The sequence below is a fragment of the Nomia melanderi genome, chromosome 1 (genome assembly GCF_051020985.1).
Source record: "Nomia melanderi isolate GNS246 chromosome 1, iyNomMela1, whole genome shotgun sequence".
Classification (NCBI taxonomy): Eukaryota; Metazoa; Arthropoda; class Insecta; order Hymenoptera; family Halictidae; genus Nomia; species Nomia melanderi.
This window is the reverse complement of record NC_134999.1, coordinates 30,004,811-30,026,054: the sequence shown is the minus strand read 5'-3', so window position 1 is coordinate 30,026,054 and position 21,244 is coordinate 30,004,811. Positions and strand designations below refer to the sequence as shown.

General features: G+C 35.2%; 1 protein-coding gene and 1 long non-coding RNA gene across 7 annotated transcripts in view; one reads left to right on the top strand and one right to left on the bottom strand.

Annotated features, from left to right (window-relative positions):
* Positions 1–21,244, top strand: part of LOC116428608 (band 4.1-like protein 4) — a 125,574-nt gene that overhangs the window by 79,962 nt on the left and 24,368 nt on the right. For all 4 annotated transcript variants that reach the window (XM_031980444.2, XM_031980443.2, XM_076374517.1 and 1 more), the window contains one exon: positions 17,630–17,727. In XM_031980444.2, the coding sequence (XP_031836304.1) occupies positions 17,630–17,727 (98 nt within the window). The remainder of the gene's footprint in view (positions 1–17,629; positions 17,728–21,244) is intronic.
* Positions 2,466–4,379, bottom strand: LOC116428610 (uncharacterized). 3 transcript variants are annotated; one of them, XR_013001443.1, is made up of 5 exons: positions 4,154–4,379; positions 3,934–3,968; positions 3,595–3,853; positions 2,701–3,261; positions 2,466–2,626 (listed from the first exon to the last, which is right to left on the bottom strand). It is a non-coding gene; the product is annotated as an uncharacterized LOC116428610 (long non-coding RNA). The 3 variants fall into 3 exon arrangements; XR_004235288.2 differs by having other exon boundaries at positions 2,466–3,261; positions 3,929–3,968; XR_004235289.2 differs by having other exon boundaries at positions 2,466–3,261.

Sequence of the window (21,244 nt, the reverse complement as noted above, 5' to 3'; positions counted from 1 at the left end):
AGAATACGAACGAGAGGCGGAGAATATGATTTGTGGTATGATAAAAGGGGGACTTTCATTTTAATCTGATTTATGTCGGTGTACTTTATATATGTTTTCTGTTGATTACCATTTAAATTAGTATGAAAGCAGCTTTCGAAGTGAAATATATGTTTCTTGGAATATTTTAAAGACTAGAACGTATAAGAAAATATTTCTTTAAATGTGTGACTTTGAATAACAAATTTAGTCACACAATGAATTTATTGAATAAGTCATTCACTTCAATGATATACTGAAAGTTTAATATTTATGAGTTTGGGAAAATGTGTCAGTCTGTATAGTGAAACTTAATATTGATTTTTAGTGGACAAGTTTTATCAGTTCTTTTTTTATTAAAATATAATTTTATTGGATGAAGACAAGTAATAGGAAATCGATCGAAATTTAATTATCATAGATAATAAACGTGCAACGTGTATTTTACTGAAGAATTAAACTGCACTGAACGTAAATTTCTACACTGCGCCTTACTGATTATACAGAGCAGCAGTGATAATCAATCGCACGAAGTCCCCAACGCTGATTAGCTAATTGAACTCGATTAAGGGGTAATTCTCATTCTATTCAACCGAGTTCAATATCTATCGTATAGAATCGAGCATAGAATCTCATATCGGGCCGATAATGCATCCTATTATTAATTCTCGCAATCAAGGGGGTCAATGCGCGACTTACAATGACACCTTAAGGTCTACTAGGTGAAATTTAGATGACAGGGTAAGCATTAGGTCTATTGATAGAAATCTATTCATTCGTCAAATATAAAATATTTAATTCATAAAATATATTTCAATGTCAAAATACATTTCAATCGAAATATATTAGAAGTTTCATAAAAAGTTGAATCTAAGTAAATTAATCAAGATTCAAGAAAGACACTCTACGTAATACCAATTACATTTTATTCCCAGGCAATTCCTTACGTTCATTTCTTTCTAAATTATCTTCTAAAGTCCCAAATAATCCTATACGGCGTCAAATGTATAAACATTAATTATATCTACATAATGAAACTATTGTTAAGAAATGTTTAATATTCAGTTAAATGATTAAAACCAAATGTAAAGCAAATTGCTATTAATAGACTGATACACAAAATATCATTGTTTCTCAACTTTTCAAAAAATCTTACTTTCAACATTTCATAAACACCATTACCCACAAAATTACTCAATAAACTCGAATTCAATGCCCGAGACAAATTTTCGCGAATCTAGTTCCTCCGACATAAGAATCGCAACAAAAATTTCTCATCGCCTAAGTTCAATTGCACAGCAAAATATGTAGTCAATAGCAAGTATGAAGAAAAATAACAGACATTCGTCAACCACAGATTGTCTCAAGAGTCCAACGGAATTTTACCCCATAGAGAGCGAATTCGATTCACAGATATATCGTCGCAATTTTTCGCGACTTCTTATCGGGCAACTGAGCAACCTATGCCGCCCGGGGAGTCCCCGATTCACTGTCAAAGTCGATAGAGCGTTCATTGATGCGTAGCAGTCCTTTTAATGGAAGCCCGGAGAAAAATTGGAGGTTCTGCCACCGATAAAGCGTCTCGATTGATTCCTTGTTCGCTGCAGAAAGTTCTTCAACCCCTACGATGCTCGATTTCAGCCCCAGCAATATGCCATTTTCTTTTCCTTGATAAATACAAGTTTCCTTCCACTTCCAGCCAGCGAGATAAAACGGCAGTTTTTTTTCGAGACTATCGACTACACCGATGATATCGAACAACCACTGCGTTATTCGCCTCCTCCTCGACGCATACGGAGTCAGTGAAACGATATCTCCGCGTTCTATCGCAAATATTCGAGTTTCCCTTCCGCGTGATCGGCGCGTTCAAGGATCACTGATTTTTCGTGCTCGAGAGCTTTGCTGTCTGAATGTCCATTATTATACGGGAAGGAAGTGCTTGATTATAGTAATAGCATTTTTCATGTAAACTTACCTTCCGTATTCGGAATAAGTGTATTTGTTGAGTTCATTAAAAAAGGAAAGTGATTTCATTCTCATTTCGCGTGTATAAAAATGTTATTATGAATCGTATTGTTAAAACGATAATATTGGAATAACTTCGTATTGCTTTCTCTTTAATATAACGATTATACTAATAGTTCTATTTTTATTTCACGTATATAAATATGTTGTTATGAATTGTATATCGAAACGATAATGGGTCAGTGAAATTTGTTTAGCTTTCTTTTCTATATAACTTTTATATGCAAATGAATATTATAATTAACATGCACAGAGTATTTGAATATAGTGTAATTTGAATTCGATGAACTGAAATTTTTCTTAAAAATTCCTAAGGTAAATGAAGGATACATATATCACAATGTTGATCTTTCAAGCGAATTTAGATTTGTGAATTTTTAAATAAATTTCAATTTCATTTAAAGAAATTACAACTTGGAGCGTTCGTATGAAAATAAAGGAATTTATTTGTGTGCATCCATTCCGTTAGGTGTACAATCGTATCGATTACGCGAAACAGTGGAGAGCATCAGTTTCCGAGTTCAGTCACATCGACCCTGGCCGTTCTTGATTTTCTTAAAAGCAGCGTCGTAACATCCATTTTCTAAGATCATAAAATTCATTGTGCTTGTCCGGAATGACGTCGTATTAAACGCTTGCCTCGCCGTATAAACTTGCCTGAATCGTTCGATTATGTCAACGGGGAAATGCGCGGAACGGAGGGCCATTTCGTTATTGCATATTTGAATGCAAAGCGGCGTCTTGGGAAAACACTAAAATCGTGCGCTCGCATTACGGTAATCTTCGGCTGAAACTTTTCTATCCGTCATTTTTCTCGTAATGAAATTGCCTGCGTTAGATAAGAACACCTCGAGATTATCTATTCGAGCGTACCCCCATAATAACTGGGATCTCAAGGGAAACCTCAGAAGTTTTTCCAAACTTTACAGCTCTTCTGAAAAGTAACCTGGAAATTCCTTGTTAAATGGATTCACTAGTTCCAGATTCCTGTCGATATATTTATAGAGGATTTGTCTTCGTGGCTGTGAACGGTGTGTACAGAAATTCGCAGTTTCAGAGAAAAACCTGATGCCGTATACAGGTTCTATGGTATTAGAATACAAAGTTACGAGCTGTGATTATCAATCGTTAAAATAACTATCGTATCTACTATTTACATAGTTCAGCTTATTATATTGTTAGCAAGGTAATTTATTTGTGATTCTTGGTATCATTAACCTGGAACAAAGATGCTGAATTTTATTTTTAGTATGATGTTACTTGAACTAGTAATATCGAAATGATTAATTCCAGTTTCGTATTTTTCAATGATCAATATTACAAAAGTAATAAATATCTGAAATTATTTTAAATATTAGTAGTTTCACTTGCACGTTATATATGACGAATGTCAGCAGACATTTAAAAACATTTATTGTTATAATCTTTACAAAAATTACGTATCAATCAGAAAATGGTTTCTTCTTATTAAAAACATTGTCAAACATTTAATAGATAAGTATTTGTAATTATATGAATACAATGGGTACATATCTGCGTAAAAGAACGTACCACTAATAAAACGAAGCAAATTCCCGGCGACAAATGGAAAATTCCCAAAGTTTTCCTAGAAATGTTTCTATCACCTATGACCCATTTCACATAACATTCAAACAAATTCCATTGAAATCTATGAATTCAAATATAGTATTGTAGTAAGTACTTATGCAGACAAATTGCCTTTACACTTTCCACCAAAAATATGAAGGGCACAATGACACCTCTATACAGAGTTAACGTTAACCCTCTAAAGACCAAATTGTTTTCGTGACTATAAAAAAATGTATATAACACAAAATTAATATTGTATCCAATAATTTTACCAATTCTACAAAAATGAATATACCTTACAATTTCTAAATGACAATGACCTCAATCATTCACGTCTAAAACATAAAAGTTAAAGTTAATTAATTACTCGATTCTATTCGCCACTTTACTATGCGGTACATCAGTACACGATTTCAAAATCACGCGAACCTATAAACCGCTAAAATATTACTACACAAAGAGAAGGTCAACAATGACCACTAAAAACAATATAGTTTATCAGTACACGGTTAAATCTCACCCAGCGCGTATCGTAGCCCGTTCCCCGAATGCAGAGCGTTCCAGCTGATTCAGTAGTAGTCCCGGCATCATCCGGAACAAGAAGCGAAAAAAGACGTCTCGGGAAACGGACGAACTCAATCTATATGCAAATGCGTTCATCTTTTATCTCGAGTATGAGCAATCGATGGACGGTTGTCCGTGGCCCGTTCCGTTGCAGCTCCGAGACCATTGCACAATGAACGAACCGGCGGGATATCGAATCTAAGCACTGAAAGCAACGTATAAATAATGCTTGGTAATGGGATGCGCATATTCCCGGATTATTATTGGCTTTCACGGAAAGTGAAGCGTGGCCGTGGGTTACGGTAATAGCAACCGGGCGGAATAAAGCGGCCACGAGTTAAAGCGAATTAGCTTTATATCTCACTAAATATGCCCGGGCCTCGCCACGTTCATTGCATCGCATCGCATCGCATCGCATCGCATCGCATCGCATCGTATCGCATCGTGGTTGCGCCGCGCTACGTCGGGGATCATAAGAAACCGGAAAAATCTGATTGCCCCGCGCAGCTCCTTCGCGAAGCGTTTTACGCTTCCACGTTATTTCACTTTTATCCGTGACGCGGGCATTAACCAGCCCGCGAGTATTTAGTTTCACAACATCGCGGCGCGGCCCGCCGCTCGCATTAAAACAAGAACCATCTCGGAAATTTATGGGACACCTCGCCGCGTCGTTTTTATTATTAGATCACGGGGACGCGGACGCGGACGTTTCAATTACACTTCGGAACTGTTTCTGATACGAACCGACTGGTCGGCGATCGCGGTTAACACGTTCAACGCCGCACGATTTCACCGAGCGGGATATGATAAATGGAACAAATGGAATATTAAGACGTTTGATTGAATTGCGCTGGGTAGCGTTATTTAGAATATAGAAACGTTTAGAAGTGATCGTCGTTTAATTGACAGTATAGTAATGCGATTTGGTTTGGGTCGCCGGTGACTCCCGTGGCATTCAACGTGTCGACAGGAGATTTATGGCACCCGTCGATTTGACGTGTATTGAGTTTTATACTAGGTTATTTGGGAATTGTTAATTCGTTATTTTGATCGATGCAGTTGAACGAATAGTGTTGGGAATATTCGAAAGAACTTTGGAGTTAGGTTTATGGAACCCGTTGATTTTACGTGTATTGAGTTTTATGTAACATTGTTTGGTAACCCTTTGTAGTCATTTCGATTGATGCAGATGAGCGAATAATGTTAGAAATATTCAAAGAACTTTGGAACATTCATTATTTATTTGATGAATCGACAACAGTTTTGTTTTGGTATCGTCTTTGTAATTCTCTGAATTGGGTAAAATGAAATTTATCCATTTTAGAATATTTATTTCTCTTGGTGTAATTTATTAAATAATCATCCTGTTGTTACAATTAAATAAAGTGATGATATATACAATTAACCCTATTACACGATTGACATTAACACAAAGTCAAATTCATGCTTGTTACAGTCACGGTAAATGAATCATCCTTTAGTACATCGTAAATCAATCATACATACATTACGAACACATGAATTTCTATTAACCATTTTAACTCGAAAGATGACTTTCAGTCACCATTTCATTTCATATTCCAAAATTATAAACCCATGCACACAATATTAAGCTTCGTGTAATCCGTAAATATGTGAAATACTGAAACTTTGCCTCTTAACTTATGTATATTCCCTCATTCAGTTCATTTTAAAGAATATCTTCTATAACACATTGAAAAGTATTGAATATTTCTAGCCAAAGACTTCCGAGTGCAAAGGGTTAAACTGCTTTAAATTACCATATACACACTTATCTTCTATTTATCTCCATCGAGTATTAACCCTTTCCATTCGAAAGTTTTTCACCAGAAATATTGAACATTTTTCGAGATTTGGGCGACATTCTGTAAAACTGACCAATCAGAAAATGTACATAAATGAACAAACAAAGCAATTTTATTTCAATACTTCACATATTGGTGGATTATACAAACCTTAATATATAAAACTTTATTATTTTGCTATATATAAATCAAGCAGTGACTGAAAATCACCTCTCAAGTGCGAAGGGTTAATCTAAATTTCATACAGAAGTCGTTTAAATAATTTTGTGCATTTGTAATTTCATTATTTCTCACGAACACGTAACTGAGTTTCACAAAAATTGATTTGAACCCTCGCAACTTTCGTGTTCCATTTTCGTTACGTAACACGCGTTCAAGATATTTCGCGAGTTTCAACTAGCCGGTATCGTTGACCGGACATTAATAAACGGCCAGTCGATCGATAAGAACACCGAAGGCGAAATTCCGAAAACTATTCGAAGTTCGCGGAACGTCTGATAAGCGTTTCGGTGTATCAGTGAAGCAGACGAGAGTATCGACCCTCGGTGATCGAAACGGAAACACCTCTCATTCCATTCTGACAAGCAAGATCGGACTCTTGACTATAGATTAGCGTGTGGGTTGCCCGAGGCGGCGAGTTTCTCCCTGGGCCGTACCAATCAACCTCTTGAACAGCAATTATTTACCGAAAATGAAAATCATAGGCAACTGTGTGGACTATCCTTCTCGAAAGTTTCCCTTTTTCTGTCTGTATTTTTGAATCGCTGCTTCTCTAATGCAGAGAGGGAATGGAAGAAAAAGACGAATTGAAACCTGTCTGTGAATTTAACCCTTTGCACTCAAGATGCGACTCTCAGTCGCCATTTAATTTAACCCTTTAGCTACTGGCATATATTCACAAATGTGTCTGTTTAAACGGAATACAAAATAAAAAGAAAAGTTGTACAAATGCTGATACATTCATTTCTTATCTATATGTGATGATTTATTTACATAAGATAATAATATACAAGAAAATTAAGAGAATTTTTTATCACTGTTTGAAAATTAACACATCTACCATTAACCTACCATTCCATTCTGAAAAATTATTATCAATATACACCTACTTGAAAATAATGAATTTAATAATTCCTAAAACTTTCTGCATTGCACTACCACCACAATAAATTCTTCATGAATAAATCAAATGAACCAGTTAATTCCCATCACAACAGAATTAACCAGAACTATTTTATCCCTAACAATTTCCTAGACAAAAGTAAGAATTCCACATAACTCCCACATCTACATTCCCCCAACACTGAATAATACAAAAATAACACTCAATTTCACCACAAACGAAGAATAACATAACATTCACATTCGTTCAACTCTGTTCAAAATGTTCACCCCGAGCCTGACACGGTACTACGATGAGTTAAAACTAAAAATAAAAAAAAAAAGAAACCATTCGCAATGGAGATACCACTGTACATCAACGTTCCCTTTTTTCCGTGAAATAGCAGCGCGCCATTGCAATATATCTAGAGGCATTATGGGTGCAAGCTCGCGACACAGAGTCGATTGTTCCTTTTTTTTCGTCACAGACGTAAGCACACAGACGTAAGGGCGTTTCATACTTTTCGTCTATCGTTACTAATGTCCGCCCACGATGCTCGAGGAGACTCGTAACTTCCATGCTCGCCGACTTCCGGTGGCTTTCGACGGCGTTTCATTGACGTAGCAATATTGTATCAAGCTTCCAGCGACCGTACCTACACACGCGCGCTCGCGCGCGCACCCACACACGCATACACACGCACAGAGAAAGCCACTTACTCTCGCCGCCATAAATACGTCGGTGCACTTACGCGCGCGTATTCTACGTTCGGCCGTGCAATCTCGCGTAATTGGTAACGTAATAGAAAAATTGGTAACGCAAAAGTTGGCGAGTGCGTTTCGCAATTCGTTGGAAGTTCCCTTGCATAAAAGCGACTGGATTCCATGATTACTTACCGCTCAAGTATCGGCGGGGAGCAAAAAGTTGCAGATTTCTTGTGGCAACCTCTTCGAACCCTTTGAGATTCAATTACACATTCTACCTTCCGTTTCGATGGTTTTTAATAATGCCGAATTACTTGCATCAACTACTGTCATTGCTTCTTGAAATTTTTAGTACGTTGATGGAGTAAATACGAGTAATAATACCGGCGATTTGTTGACTCCTCTGTTGGCAACTGAAATGTTTGTGTTTCTTCGAAGTTTAGTGTTAGGATACTTTTTTTTATGAATATCGTTATCTTCAACGTGCAAATGAATGTGATTATTAATTTAACTGCCATTATTGGTTGTTAGAAACTGTTATAATATTAGTGTATTTAAATCGAACAGAAGTGTCTTCCCTGGAGTTATGCTCATTCGAGATGAGTCGTGATTAAAGGTTCAGAATTAAGGAATGTCATACTTGGATCCGAACTTATTAGTAATGATATATTAAAATGATTAACATTCAATAATAATGATATTAATATTTACTATATAATAATATTAATATTTTCTAATAATACTATTAACATTTCCAAATGATGATGTTAACATTCGCTAATAACAATATTAATATTCAATACCACTAATATTAACGTCCAACAACAATAACATTAACGTCTAATAATTACAATATTAATATTTTCTAGTAACGACATTACGATTCCCTAACAATGCCATTAACATCTAACAATGACGGCATTAATATTCGAAACGTATCCAACTGAATTGAATATAGCTTAACATCTAGCAGGCCTTTCTCATCAGGGCTTCCCGTGAATTCCGGTTGGAAGGGCGCGTGGTTTATGCGCGAGCCGTTGATACCCACTTGAATAAATGCAGGGCAGAATTCGCGGGTACGGGGGTGTGCAATCAAACTGACGCTCCTTGTCGCGTTCGCGTCCGTAAATTTCACCGCGGACGGTCGATGTGAGGGCTCCTTAATGCGGCAGATATCCTCGGCTGTTCCTTCGCACAATATAACAGGATGCGAGATGCAGCGAGTGCGACTGGACCGCGGGACATAAAACCTGGGTTCAAGGGGCGAACGGGAGCGAACGGGGGACAAGGGATAAGGCACTGTCGCCGACGCGATGGTTCTCCACCTTCGCCTGCACGTGCCTTCACGGCTATGCTGCACGCCGAGCACGAAATGATACGTCACATCATGGCGTAGCACGCTTAACCGATTTTCTCCCACGAACGATTTCGTTTGAAACTGTTGAAGAAAAGGGTTCCTTCCTTTGCGAAAACATCGTGAACACGTTCGCTGCCACAAACGTGGTCGCGGGTTGTTTAAATTACTTGAAAACAATTATAAAAAGAAAAGTAATGTTGTATTAAAATAGTTAGTTATGCTAGTAGCTAGATAATAGTGTAATTTAGGAATTGCTTAATTGAAAATGATTATAAAAAAAGTAATGTCGTATTAAAATAGTTAGTTATGTAAGTAGCTAGATAATAGTGTAATTTTGGGAATTACTTAAATCAAAACAATTATAAGGAGAATGATAATGTTGTTTTAAAATATTTAGTTACGTAGGTAGCTAGATAATAGTGTAATTTAGGAACTACTTACAATTTCTTTGCTACTTTCTCAAAGAATCATGTTATCTTTTCAATAATTCCAAACAAAAATCAGAAATTGGTCATTTTGACCAATCCAGCAGATCTAAAGTTGAAAGTTAACCCTTTGCACTCGAGAGTTGACTCTTAAACTTTGTATCGCTATGTGAAATATTTAAATAAAATAGCTTTGTTGCTTAATTTATCTGCGAATCATCGTCGAATTAGTTTCAAACAATATCGTCTATATCTCGTTGGAAAATGTTGGATATTTCTAATGAAAAACTTTCGAGTGCAAAGGGTTAATATGAAGCAAAATTTTTATATTCAACTTTACAGATCTTTCTTTGATCTTCCCTTTCCAGTAATGTCGTAGGAGTAAATTTTTGAATTTCTCCATATTGTTTTGTTGTCCATGTATGTTAATTATTTATTAGAAATTTAGTACATCATTATCTCGTACGACGATAAATAGCTCTCCGATGCATAGGAAACGACATCTTACGCAGTATAATAGATTAACATTACTCGGTTTAAAAGTTAATATGAAAGTAATTACTATGGCATATGAAAAAACGGGCGGACTTATGACTCACTGTAACGATATGCAGAATATGGAATATAAGCCATCAAACGGGAGAGTAAAGCGCTTACACTCGGACCCTCCTTCATATTCCCGTTCATAATCGCGACAAGCTTTGAAATTATTAAGTGGGATGAATTAGTGGCGATTACGTCCTCCGATATTTTATGTTTCAGTTTCGATTCCTGATTATAGTATAGTAGAACGAAGGTATAATGCTAAGGTAACGAGTCCAGTACAGCTCGACCGTATTTGCATATGGTTTTGAATGTATTAAAATTATATTCAAATTGCAATCTGTGAAATGACATGCAGTCATATATACATCAAATACTTGAACAGAAGAGTATTACATACAGTAGATAATATTTCTAGAAGAAAAAGGGAAATAGGAAAAATGGATTTCGATTTTAGAAACATTCAAGTATCCATTAACAAAACACGATACTTGAACAGAAGAGTATTATATATAGTAGATAATATATCTAGAAAAAAAGGAGAATTGGAAAAATAGATTTAGATTTTAGAAGCAACAAATATTCATTAGCAAGACATCTAATTAATAAGACATGATTAATTATTGTTTAAAAATTAAATAAATCTTGTTTAAAAGATAATACTTTGTAATGAATAATTAAATACGTATTTACAATTTAAACAAGATAGAATCCTGTCGAGATTTCATTTATTTATAAATATTAATATCAATTCGAATTTTTAATTGTCTGAATACATATTATATTATTTAAACAAAGATTCACCTAGTAACAGATACTTTCTCTTATTGCAAATGTATAATACATATTTACTGGCTTGTAAATAAGTTCCGCATGTGAGTATGAACACGTTCCAATTCTAAGAGTGCAGTTATGACTCATTGAAAATACACATAACTGTGATTAACGACAAACCATTCACGGCAGTTTAATAATGCTAAAAGGGAAATGTTAAATATTCGAATTTATTTATGTTAGAACATAGCGCATACACGAAAATTCTACTCTCTTCGGTGAAACGAATTCTGATTATAATATCCTGTCATGAAACGTTATGCAGCTATTTAAAACTTTGGAAATATTTATGTAATTTGGAAGCCATAAAAATATAGGACCGTAGAATAATTAATAATATAATAATTACCTTGATTCTTGCTTAATCGATTATATCACTTTATATTTATACTATCTGCTTCGACTTTCTTTCTTATTTTAACCAAAAATAAGGTAAACTTAAAAGAAATTAAGAAATTATTTATTAACATTATATGATTTAAAATAGACGAAAATTAGGTAGATCGTATAGCAGAAAAATTAGTATCCTAGAGTTAAATACATACATAAAATTTAGTGTTATAAAAATAATTCATTTATCTAAATGTTTATATCTCTCTTTGTTTATGAACATGAGACTCTCATATAATTTAGTTCTTCTCGCTTTTAACGAATATACATTAAAATTTGCAACGAGTATACCATAATTCATGAATGTTTTACTAAAAATATAAATAAATTCCATCTGAAAGACTATATATCTTAGTTTAAAAAATATCTTACATCGTCATCAAAATATTTCTTTCAAATATATAACGGTAATTATTTTCTATAAATGATTCCTTTAAAACATACAGACGATCAAGCGAAGCTTGTCTAGCTACGGTAAGAAATTCTTCACTGGACGTAAAAATGTGTCATGGCCACGAAATTTAGTGCTGGGCCCGATCATGTTGTTAGTGGCGCTTCTATACGAATATTTACTTACTCAAACGTAGAGTTTGAAATTCCGGGGAATTCCAGCCTCGCCGGTAGCGCTTGAGAATTCCAAATGCGTCGAAATTGTCTGTTCTGTGCTCGTCCGTGGGCACGATTCATTCGATCGTCGCGTTATCGTTGCTCTGTCGAATGTCACCTGTTCCTAAAAATAAAACGGCAAGTAAAAAAATCAGAAGTTTGTGTCTCTGAGAACTGATACGAGTTGGTAAATTACCATTTGTCACGTGAGATATTACTTGCTAAAGCATTTGTAGTTCTTATAACCTGAAAACATTATTTCAACATTTATGTGATTCATTCTAATATACCAGTATTTCGTAAAGATTTGAATCTTTAACAGCGTATTGTTTCAATGATAAAAACGTAGTGATAAAGCACATTTTTTAAATATATTTCTATATCTTTTAATATATATTGTTATTCTTATTCAATCGATAATTGAAGTAAATTATTACTATTCTTATTTTCTTTCTAGCAACAAAAAATATGCGTTTTCCTCCGCATTTTCTGTATACAAGAAAATTCTTAAGCACCCAAACGGTTAAGCATACTTAACAAATAAGGAAAAGTTCATAAAATCATTTAAAAGGCGAATCTCGATTGTTTATATCTTTTAACACTAGTTTTACGGATGTTTATACTTTATTTTATTGGTTCCAGAAAACTACATGTTCGGTTATATAGATCGCGGAAATTGTGGCTTCAAAACTAGAGTATTACAACGTGTATTCGCACAATTCCACAAATGAAAACCAACTATTCCCTAAATCTATTGTTAAATTAACGAATCAAAAAGAATCGAACTGTTCTGAAATCGAGCTATCTTCTAACAGGTAGTTTCCATTGAACATTTACCCACACATCGAATATTTCAAAACGTATTTATCAGTTCCACTAATATATTTATCAATTCATTAAAAAATGTACATTCCCCGATGCAAAACTTAAGAATAATAAAACAATTCTGTCCCCGTCGCATCTAAGCCACGAAATTCCCCAAGAATCGCACAGCGAACGCTGCAAGGAAAAATCGTTGCTCACGTAATCCGTAACTTAACCAATATCTTGTTCCCACGGAGCCGCTAGAAGAAATCTTTATTATACATTAATTCCTCTCGGATATTCATCTTCGGATTCCCCGTGCAAATCGTTCGCGTGAAAAGTTCTATAAAACGTCCGAGTAAAAACGGAATACTTGTTCCGCGTCTGGCTCGTGCAAAACGACGGTATAAAATGGGGGAATTCGCGTTTCATTTCCTTGACACACGATCTCCGGGCGCAGTTTATTAACGAATGAATAATTTCCCAACCGACTGTAAATTCAGCCTTCGGCGAATCCCTGGGAGACTTTTCCCCTTTCAAATTCTGTTTCTTCTTCCCGTCTGATCCCTTTCCCCCTTGCCCGTTGACGCCGAGGATTACCCGCCGAATTCCTTTTAAGGTAATTCCGTAAGATTTACTGTCACTCCGCCATTCTTTTTCTCTCGGCGCGTCTTCGTCGTCTAACCTGCCCGGAAACACGTCCTCCGTTTCATTCGCCAGGCCAGCGTCGGTCAAAAGAAATTCAATATATTACCGTTGAATCATTAAAATCTCATTCATTAAGTAGATACCACCGCCCTTCCTCTCTCTCGCGAGATTTATCCTTCCTTCCTCCTCCAGTCGTCGCCTCAGTCAATCCCCTTTCTTGTTCCCTGTCCATCTCGTATTTCCTGCCGTTTAATCTCGTCCATTCCTCGGCTTTTCCTCCTCTTCCTCTGTTCTTTTATTTCAGCACGAACGAGCTGGTAACGGGAAATTCTAGGAAACGGTGTTTAGAGTCGTGAGAGGAGCGTTCGTCGCTGCGGCATATAAACGGTGGTTGAAGGTGTCATAAATTGAACGTTTCTTAGGAATGGGATCTCGCGATGGTCGCAATAAAGATTAGCTAATTGATCGGCGGGTAATTCGTTTGATTGCATGCTGACAGATTGAAGAGTTACTCTAATAAACTGATCGATGATATACTACTAATGATGTGATACTTTGTTTAATGCGGTGGATCATTAAATCGTGCACTTCACGGCGGACTTTTCAAATATAGAAGATGTAGTTAGTGTGTGAGTTCGAATATGCTTTGATTTCTGGTGGAGTCGCTTTGAAAGCGTATTTCAATATCACTAAAGCGCGAACCAGTTACGAAGACATTGATGGAAAATCGATGTAGTAATCGCCACCTATTTTTGTGATAGAATAGTATTTTTAATGAAGATATTGATTTCTGTTGAAAATTATAAGTTAGTCAACGTATATTGTGAAAATAGATATGTTTCCCATAAGTTTTTATTTGGGTCCTCAAGAGTTAAGATGAAGCACGAGTAATAAAATCGACAAAAATTCGATATGTATTAATAATATAAAAAAATATAAATCGATCAACGTACGTGAAAATAAATGTACGTTTCCCATGAGTTTTCATTTAAGTCCTATAGAGTTAGGATGAAGCACGGATAATAAAATCGTCGAAACATTCGATATTCAAAAGATTCAAAGTTCGTACGCAAGCCTCAATCTTTTTTAATCGTACAATCTATAGAAAACAGACAGTTGGAATTTTTATAAAAATATTCATTTCCATTAAAAATTATGAATTAACCAACATCATGAAATTACATCGTGTACATCATGAAAATAAATGTATGCTTCCTAAAGCCTTTTATTTCTCACTAAAGGGTTAAACGGTTGGATTTCAATTTACCATAAACGTAGAAGAATCCCGTAGTCCGGTCACGAGGGACCAGGTTGTATCGCCGTTAACCACACGCATGCAGCCGGGTCTAGGAATCGATTTAAAGTTATACAATTTTATTGCGGATCCCGTGGTTTTTCATTTTTCATGCGAAGATAAAGATGTCCGCCGCGTTTACACGGCTTGTCCCGTTTCGCTCGCCTTCTTGCTCGGTTTTTTTCGACCTCGTCCGAGACCGGCGCCGAAGGAAGCGCTATCGTTAAGCCGATCCCACCCCGCTTCGCGTGCTGCCACCATTTACATCGCGTTTCCAACATTCCTTGTATCCCCCGGGTTTTTGCGGCTTCGCGCAACTTATGCAAAGTAAATACCGCTCGCGTGCGATACCGGGGAACGGGCAGCTTCAAAGTGTTACGGAAAGATAGTTAATGAAGTTTCTTTAACGCGCCTCGTCGGCGCTTTTTATACGGTCTACGCGTCGGAGGAGTTCACTTTCGTTCTCCGGTCTCTTTGTGACTTTCGGACGGTCTCGTTTCGGTTTCGTTGGTTCTTCTTGCGTGGGATGTTCTACTTTGAAGAGGTTGATTTTGGGGAATGTTTGACGCTACGATTATTGTAGCAATCAAAATTACTGGTTTTTGTTTATTTGTTTCGTAGTTATTGATATGGTGAAAGTATTAAATGTCGAAGTACTGAAAGTATTAAATGTTAAAGTATTAATGTATTGAAAGCATTAAATATTACAGTATTAAAGTATAAAAAATATTGAAGGCATTAAATTATTAATGTATCGAAAGTACTAAATATTAAAGTATTAAGAGTTAAAGTATTAAAGTATTAAAAGTATTAAAGCTATTGAATACAAAAATATTAAAAGTACTAAGCATTAAAGTATCAAAAGCATTCAAGATTGAAAATCATCCGAAATGATTTCAGAAATAAGTACTTTCGCTTGAATACTATGATAAATGTTGAAGAAATCGAAGAAAATCTATTATTGCAATTTTTATAAAACTTAAATGCTCGGTAGTTTTAGTATTAAATTATTATTAGGTTGAAAAGCAATAAAGTTTCAAACTTGAAAACCTTCGTGCGTTTTTATTTAGGTATATCTCAAGAACTTATAGTAAATTTTTTACGAAGTAATACCTTATTTTCCTCTGTGATAAATGTAAAAAATGTTATCGATATTCTATAAAAAACGATGAACGTTTGCAATCGTAACGTTGAAATACAAAGATTCTTTCTACAAATTTTTGTACGAAAACTTCGTCACAACTATTTCCATTGTTCTACACTTTATACTAAAAATAGTATAATAAATGGTACAACAAATGGTATAATGGTAAAACACATCCATGTAACCTAGTACAATTTCTCTTCAGACTTCGTTTAACATTAAATTTACAGACATTTACTCTACAATTTGTCCTATCATTCTTAAAAAGATATTCGTACATTTAGATTTTGGAAATTCGAAGTTTAAAAGTAGACAATTAGGATACATATTTGCATAACTGCCTCGATCAAACTCGCTCCAAATCATAAAGTTCAATACGAGTCAAATTGACTCGTTCCATAAATCAAATATTAAAAATGCGACGGCACTTTTCGGCCGACCGAACACATACAACAACGACAAAGCAAGTTACAATCGAGCCGCGCGAAAAGTTTGTAGTAGAGCCACGACGAAAGCGAACGTAGCAGAAAAGCTGCGAGGTGTCAGGAGAGATTGGCAGGTAGAAAATGAAGAAGAAGCGAGACGAAGTATGCGAACGAAAAGGAATCTGCGTAAGGGGAAAGGTATGTACGAAAGGGAGAACGTGTCGAACGTCCGCGAAAGAACAGGAACCGAATATAGCACCAGGAAAGAAAGGCAGGCAACAAATGGTAAAGCCCGAGAAGGGGAACAGCTAAAAAGTCCGTTAACGATGACTTTACAAAAAAAGGAACCGCGATGGCACCGATGTTAACCCCTTGCCCTATGATTTATTCCTCAATTATGATTGATACAACTACTTTATCGTTGATAATTTACTCGAGAAAGAATAAATTTTGATACTTACTCCACGTCTAAGTTAACTCAGAAGGTTAATATTCAATAAGTAATATTCAATCTACGTTTGAACAAAATCAATAACAATTTATCAAATTCAATTAAAAATTTTCGTCACGAGTCTGAATGCATCGAGAGGTTGGTTTCTTACATTATGATCTTCCTCGCAACTTCGAAACTGTTTTATTGTTCATTGTTCGTTGGAAAAAAGATTTTATGGTTACTCTACGTTTACGGTTACTTGAAAGTACTAGAAGGGATAATATTGGGTACTTATAGATAGACAGAAATATCTGTCATAATGGAAAAATAAAGAAGTTGTTGTAATAGAAAAGTAATATTAGGTCTACTAGAAAATTTTATCTGATAGTGTTATCTCATCTCCAGAGATGAGTAGTTCTATAGAAATGAAATCCACAAGTTAGTATCAGGAAGAGGACATTAGTAACGATGGAACTGATATTTTTCAGTAAATATTAATAAAGGTATATTGTAAATGCATTATGTTGTTTTAACTGAAAAATTCATAAAACTTCCCGGTAGATCTAATATTTCATTTGGATCTCGAGGAATCAAGTGATATTTAGATTTCTCATTTGCATTTGAAATGTTTGCTGTGAGTCTGGCACGGTATCGTTGGGCAAGGGGTTAAAATCGAAGTTCACGGCGAGGCGAGCTGCAAATGGCCCCGTTGCAACTCTATTTCTCCTCGTATCCTTCTCTCGCCCCTTTTTCTTCGCCGCTGCTTTCCTCGCGGCACGTATTTGTCACACATCATTAACGCCACTTACGAAATATCTTTCCCCGTCCATTCGTAATACAATTTTTCTATCGTTCGATGTAAACGACCGTTCTTTTTTTTCTCGTTTTGCTTCGCAGGTACCAGTTTTTCCTGCAAGTCAAGCAGGATATTTTACAAGGAAGACTGCCAGTCTCGTTCGACCTGGCAGCGGAACTGGGAGCCTATGTAGTTCAATGTAAGTACTGCATCATTGTCGTCTCTTCTCGTTTTTAGGTGAATTATATTTTTATGGTAACAACGTTAGGGAAGATTTATCGATTGCCATCGTTGGGCTGCAGATCTTCGCGAGTTTCTTAGGAATTTTGGTGTACGAAATTACACGTCAAATATATAAAATACATAAAGTATATAGAGTATATAATAAAGTCTGTGAGATCTATAGAATATATAATACATTTTATAAAATATATAAATATCCAAAGTGTAATGTTTTCTATAATATTATTATTATTATTATTATAAATATAATACATATCATTACCCCATATATTATTCTATAATATTATTAGTTATTATTATTGTTATTCTACAATACTATTATAATATTATTACAAAGAACCATAATCTATCGTAATTCTATTTCTCTAATCCAAAAATATGAATTTGCATAAAGATCCGCAGTCTACTCGTCACTGTTCTAATTTTGGCCATTTTTACGATTATCGTGTCCAATCGAAACTACCTGTATTTTTTAACTGAAAATAGTTCGTATGTATACCGGTGTCAGTCATCGCGTCATCCGGCCGTAACAAATACTTTCTTCCAGCAATTCCGCATACATACGTTTCCATCTGTTCTTTAATTAAACTTAATTGGTTAACACTGTTAGCACAGCCTTAAACGGACACTATTTCAATTCTGCCTCTCGAAACCAGTACATATCAGCACCGTACCACCGTCACACTATCGAAGACTTAAAACTCTTTCACAATTTCCTTTATAAACTTCTTCTTTTAGCTCTTGAATTAATGCAAACGTTTTGACGTTTTTTTTTGTAAGGAATAAAAGGAAGAGTTTGTAACTGTACACTGGTCAAACCAAAGCTAAGTAACAACGAAGAAGGAAGTATCCTTTATACAGGTTATAATACCTTGAAAATAGATGTTATTTGTTTCAAAGGAAACAACCTTTTGTTAACCCCTTGTGTTGCAATAACGTGTCAGACTCGTGCTGAAGATTTTAAATAGAATTTAGCAAACATAAACATTACTTAATTCTTTCGAATTCAAATTAAACATTATTCCTTTGTTATCAGTTATTATATTACAGAACAACTACAGGGATAGACTATACCTAGATTTTTTCTCTATTTCTTAACCCCTTCCCCTATGACTTATACCTCAACTGTACTTGGTAAAAGAACTTTATCCTTAATAATTTAATAGAAGAAGAAAAGAATCTTACATTCATTTTGTAGTTACGTTTACTAAAAATATTAAAGATTGATAATGGACAAACGATATTCAATTTACGTTAAAAATAAATACATAACATTTGGATTTGTTGAATTCAATTTCAAATTTTCATCGCGAGTCTGACACGTTGTTATAAAGCAAGGGATTAATAAAGTATTAATAGCAAAGTAGTTGTTCATAGTTGAAAAACAAATCGTAGGCCAATCTATTGGCCACATGCAAGAAACGTCATATATTGTTGCATCGACTCTAAAAGGCAGTGCTTACATCTAAATTTCTTTTTCTCTACTGTCGTGTATAAACATTACTCGTTTCCATATTCCTGACTGTCGGAAGTGGTGAACCTAATCCCTGGTAATGGAACGGGAAAGCGAACGCGGCGAGCGCAATCAATCAGGTGGTTAGCGTTCGTATGATTTCTTTTCGCAACGTAGCTTCCGTCAGCCGCCTTGACACGAAGATTATTACTGTTTCTAATGAACGTTATGATTAAAACCGGAGGGTTTAATTAAATCCAAGGATATTAATCTTTCAAAGGTCAGAGAAAGCTAGCTGGGTACGGCTGAACAAGGGCTTGTAATACCGTTTCGGTATTAACGTTCTGTTTCGATATTACTGGAGAACGAGATTGCACTTTTACGTTACGAATAATACGATCATTTTCGGGGTAGAAGATTCTCCCTCTTTAATCATTGCAATCATTATTCTTCGGAATGGAGAGCGTGTTATGGAGGCGTAGGGTGTTTCATAAGAATAGATTTGGATCGTTTCGAATGATGGGATGTATTAATGGATATAAGAAGTAAGAGCTTTTTCGTTTTTGCATTTCGATGATTGCGAAGGTAGGTAAAAGTTGAAATGGTTAATGTGTTCGCAGCTTTTAGCTGTCGCGTTTTAGAAAGAGAAACGGAAGAAACTTATAGCTACTGTTATATTTCTTTTATAAGAATTATAAGACTATAAATATTGTAAATATCGTAAGTATTGTAAATATTGTAAATATTATAAACTATAATTTATATTATAGCTATGATATATATTATTAAATTTATAATTTAAATATTATAAATATTACAACTATTATTAAATTATAATATTTACAAATATTAGAATATTATAAATTACAATATAATTCTAATAAAATATATAACATATTATATAAAATCTACAAGATATAACATATATTAATTTCTAAATACCCACTTTAAATCTCAATATTCAAATTGTCACTGTTATAGCAAACGACCCATAAACTCTCAACCATTACAAAATGATTTCACAAGAATATACACCCGAGTGAATTAAAAAATTAAAAAGTGTCAATGAACCGTGCAGCACGTAAACGAACGGCCGGTACAAGAATCATTACGGTAAAAAATCCGTCGGTTTTAAAATCCACGAAGAGGCAATTTCGAAATCTGCAAGAAGACAATTTGAAGGGAGCCATAGTTGATGGAAGAACATTCAAGTTGAAGATGGCGTAAAGGAAAATCGCTTGAGCGAGTAATCTCGGCAAGAGAATTGCAAGCGTAAACCTCAAATGACCACGGAGCACTATAGTCCCTCATTATAGGTGCCACTACAAACCTGAAAATGAGGCGTAACTTCCTTTGTTTCATTGCCAGCGATTTGCACTCGAGTCTTCCGGATCAATTCCGACGGCAATTGTCCTTGAACGTCTGCGTGCAAACATTTCATTCTGGTTCTGCTCCAAGGTGACGAAAAATAGATTGGACGGAATTGTATAACGCTTGCAAAATCGAATGCCTGAACCGATTAAACAGGTTCTGCATACTCATTAACGGAAAATAATCGTTAACTGCCTCTCCCGGGGGGGAGAGCTCCTCGGGGACTGGCCACGGGAATTTCACGGTCGCGTAAATTACGTTCTTCCACGTGGTGCATAATGCCATTATTAAATAACGAAACAAAAAAAGCTTATCAAATAATGAAATCACTTTACACTATGCTAGTAATAAACTGTGCATCGACTCTACGGAGCGTATTATGTCTCGTATAAAACTGAAATTAATAGCGTTCCCAGCGATGTCAACGCGGAGTCTAGAGACAAATTTTATTCTATTTATTGTGTGCACTGGTAATTATCTGCGTTACATTTAATTAGAGTCTTATACATGAGTTATGTGCGTGAACATATTTGTATTCATCGAACGTTATAAATTTAGGAAAATTCTGATGAGATGGAATTGAATTGAGTAATGTGACTTTTTAATTGGGATATAGACATTTCATTTCTCGATCGCTAACAACGAAATT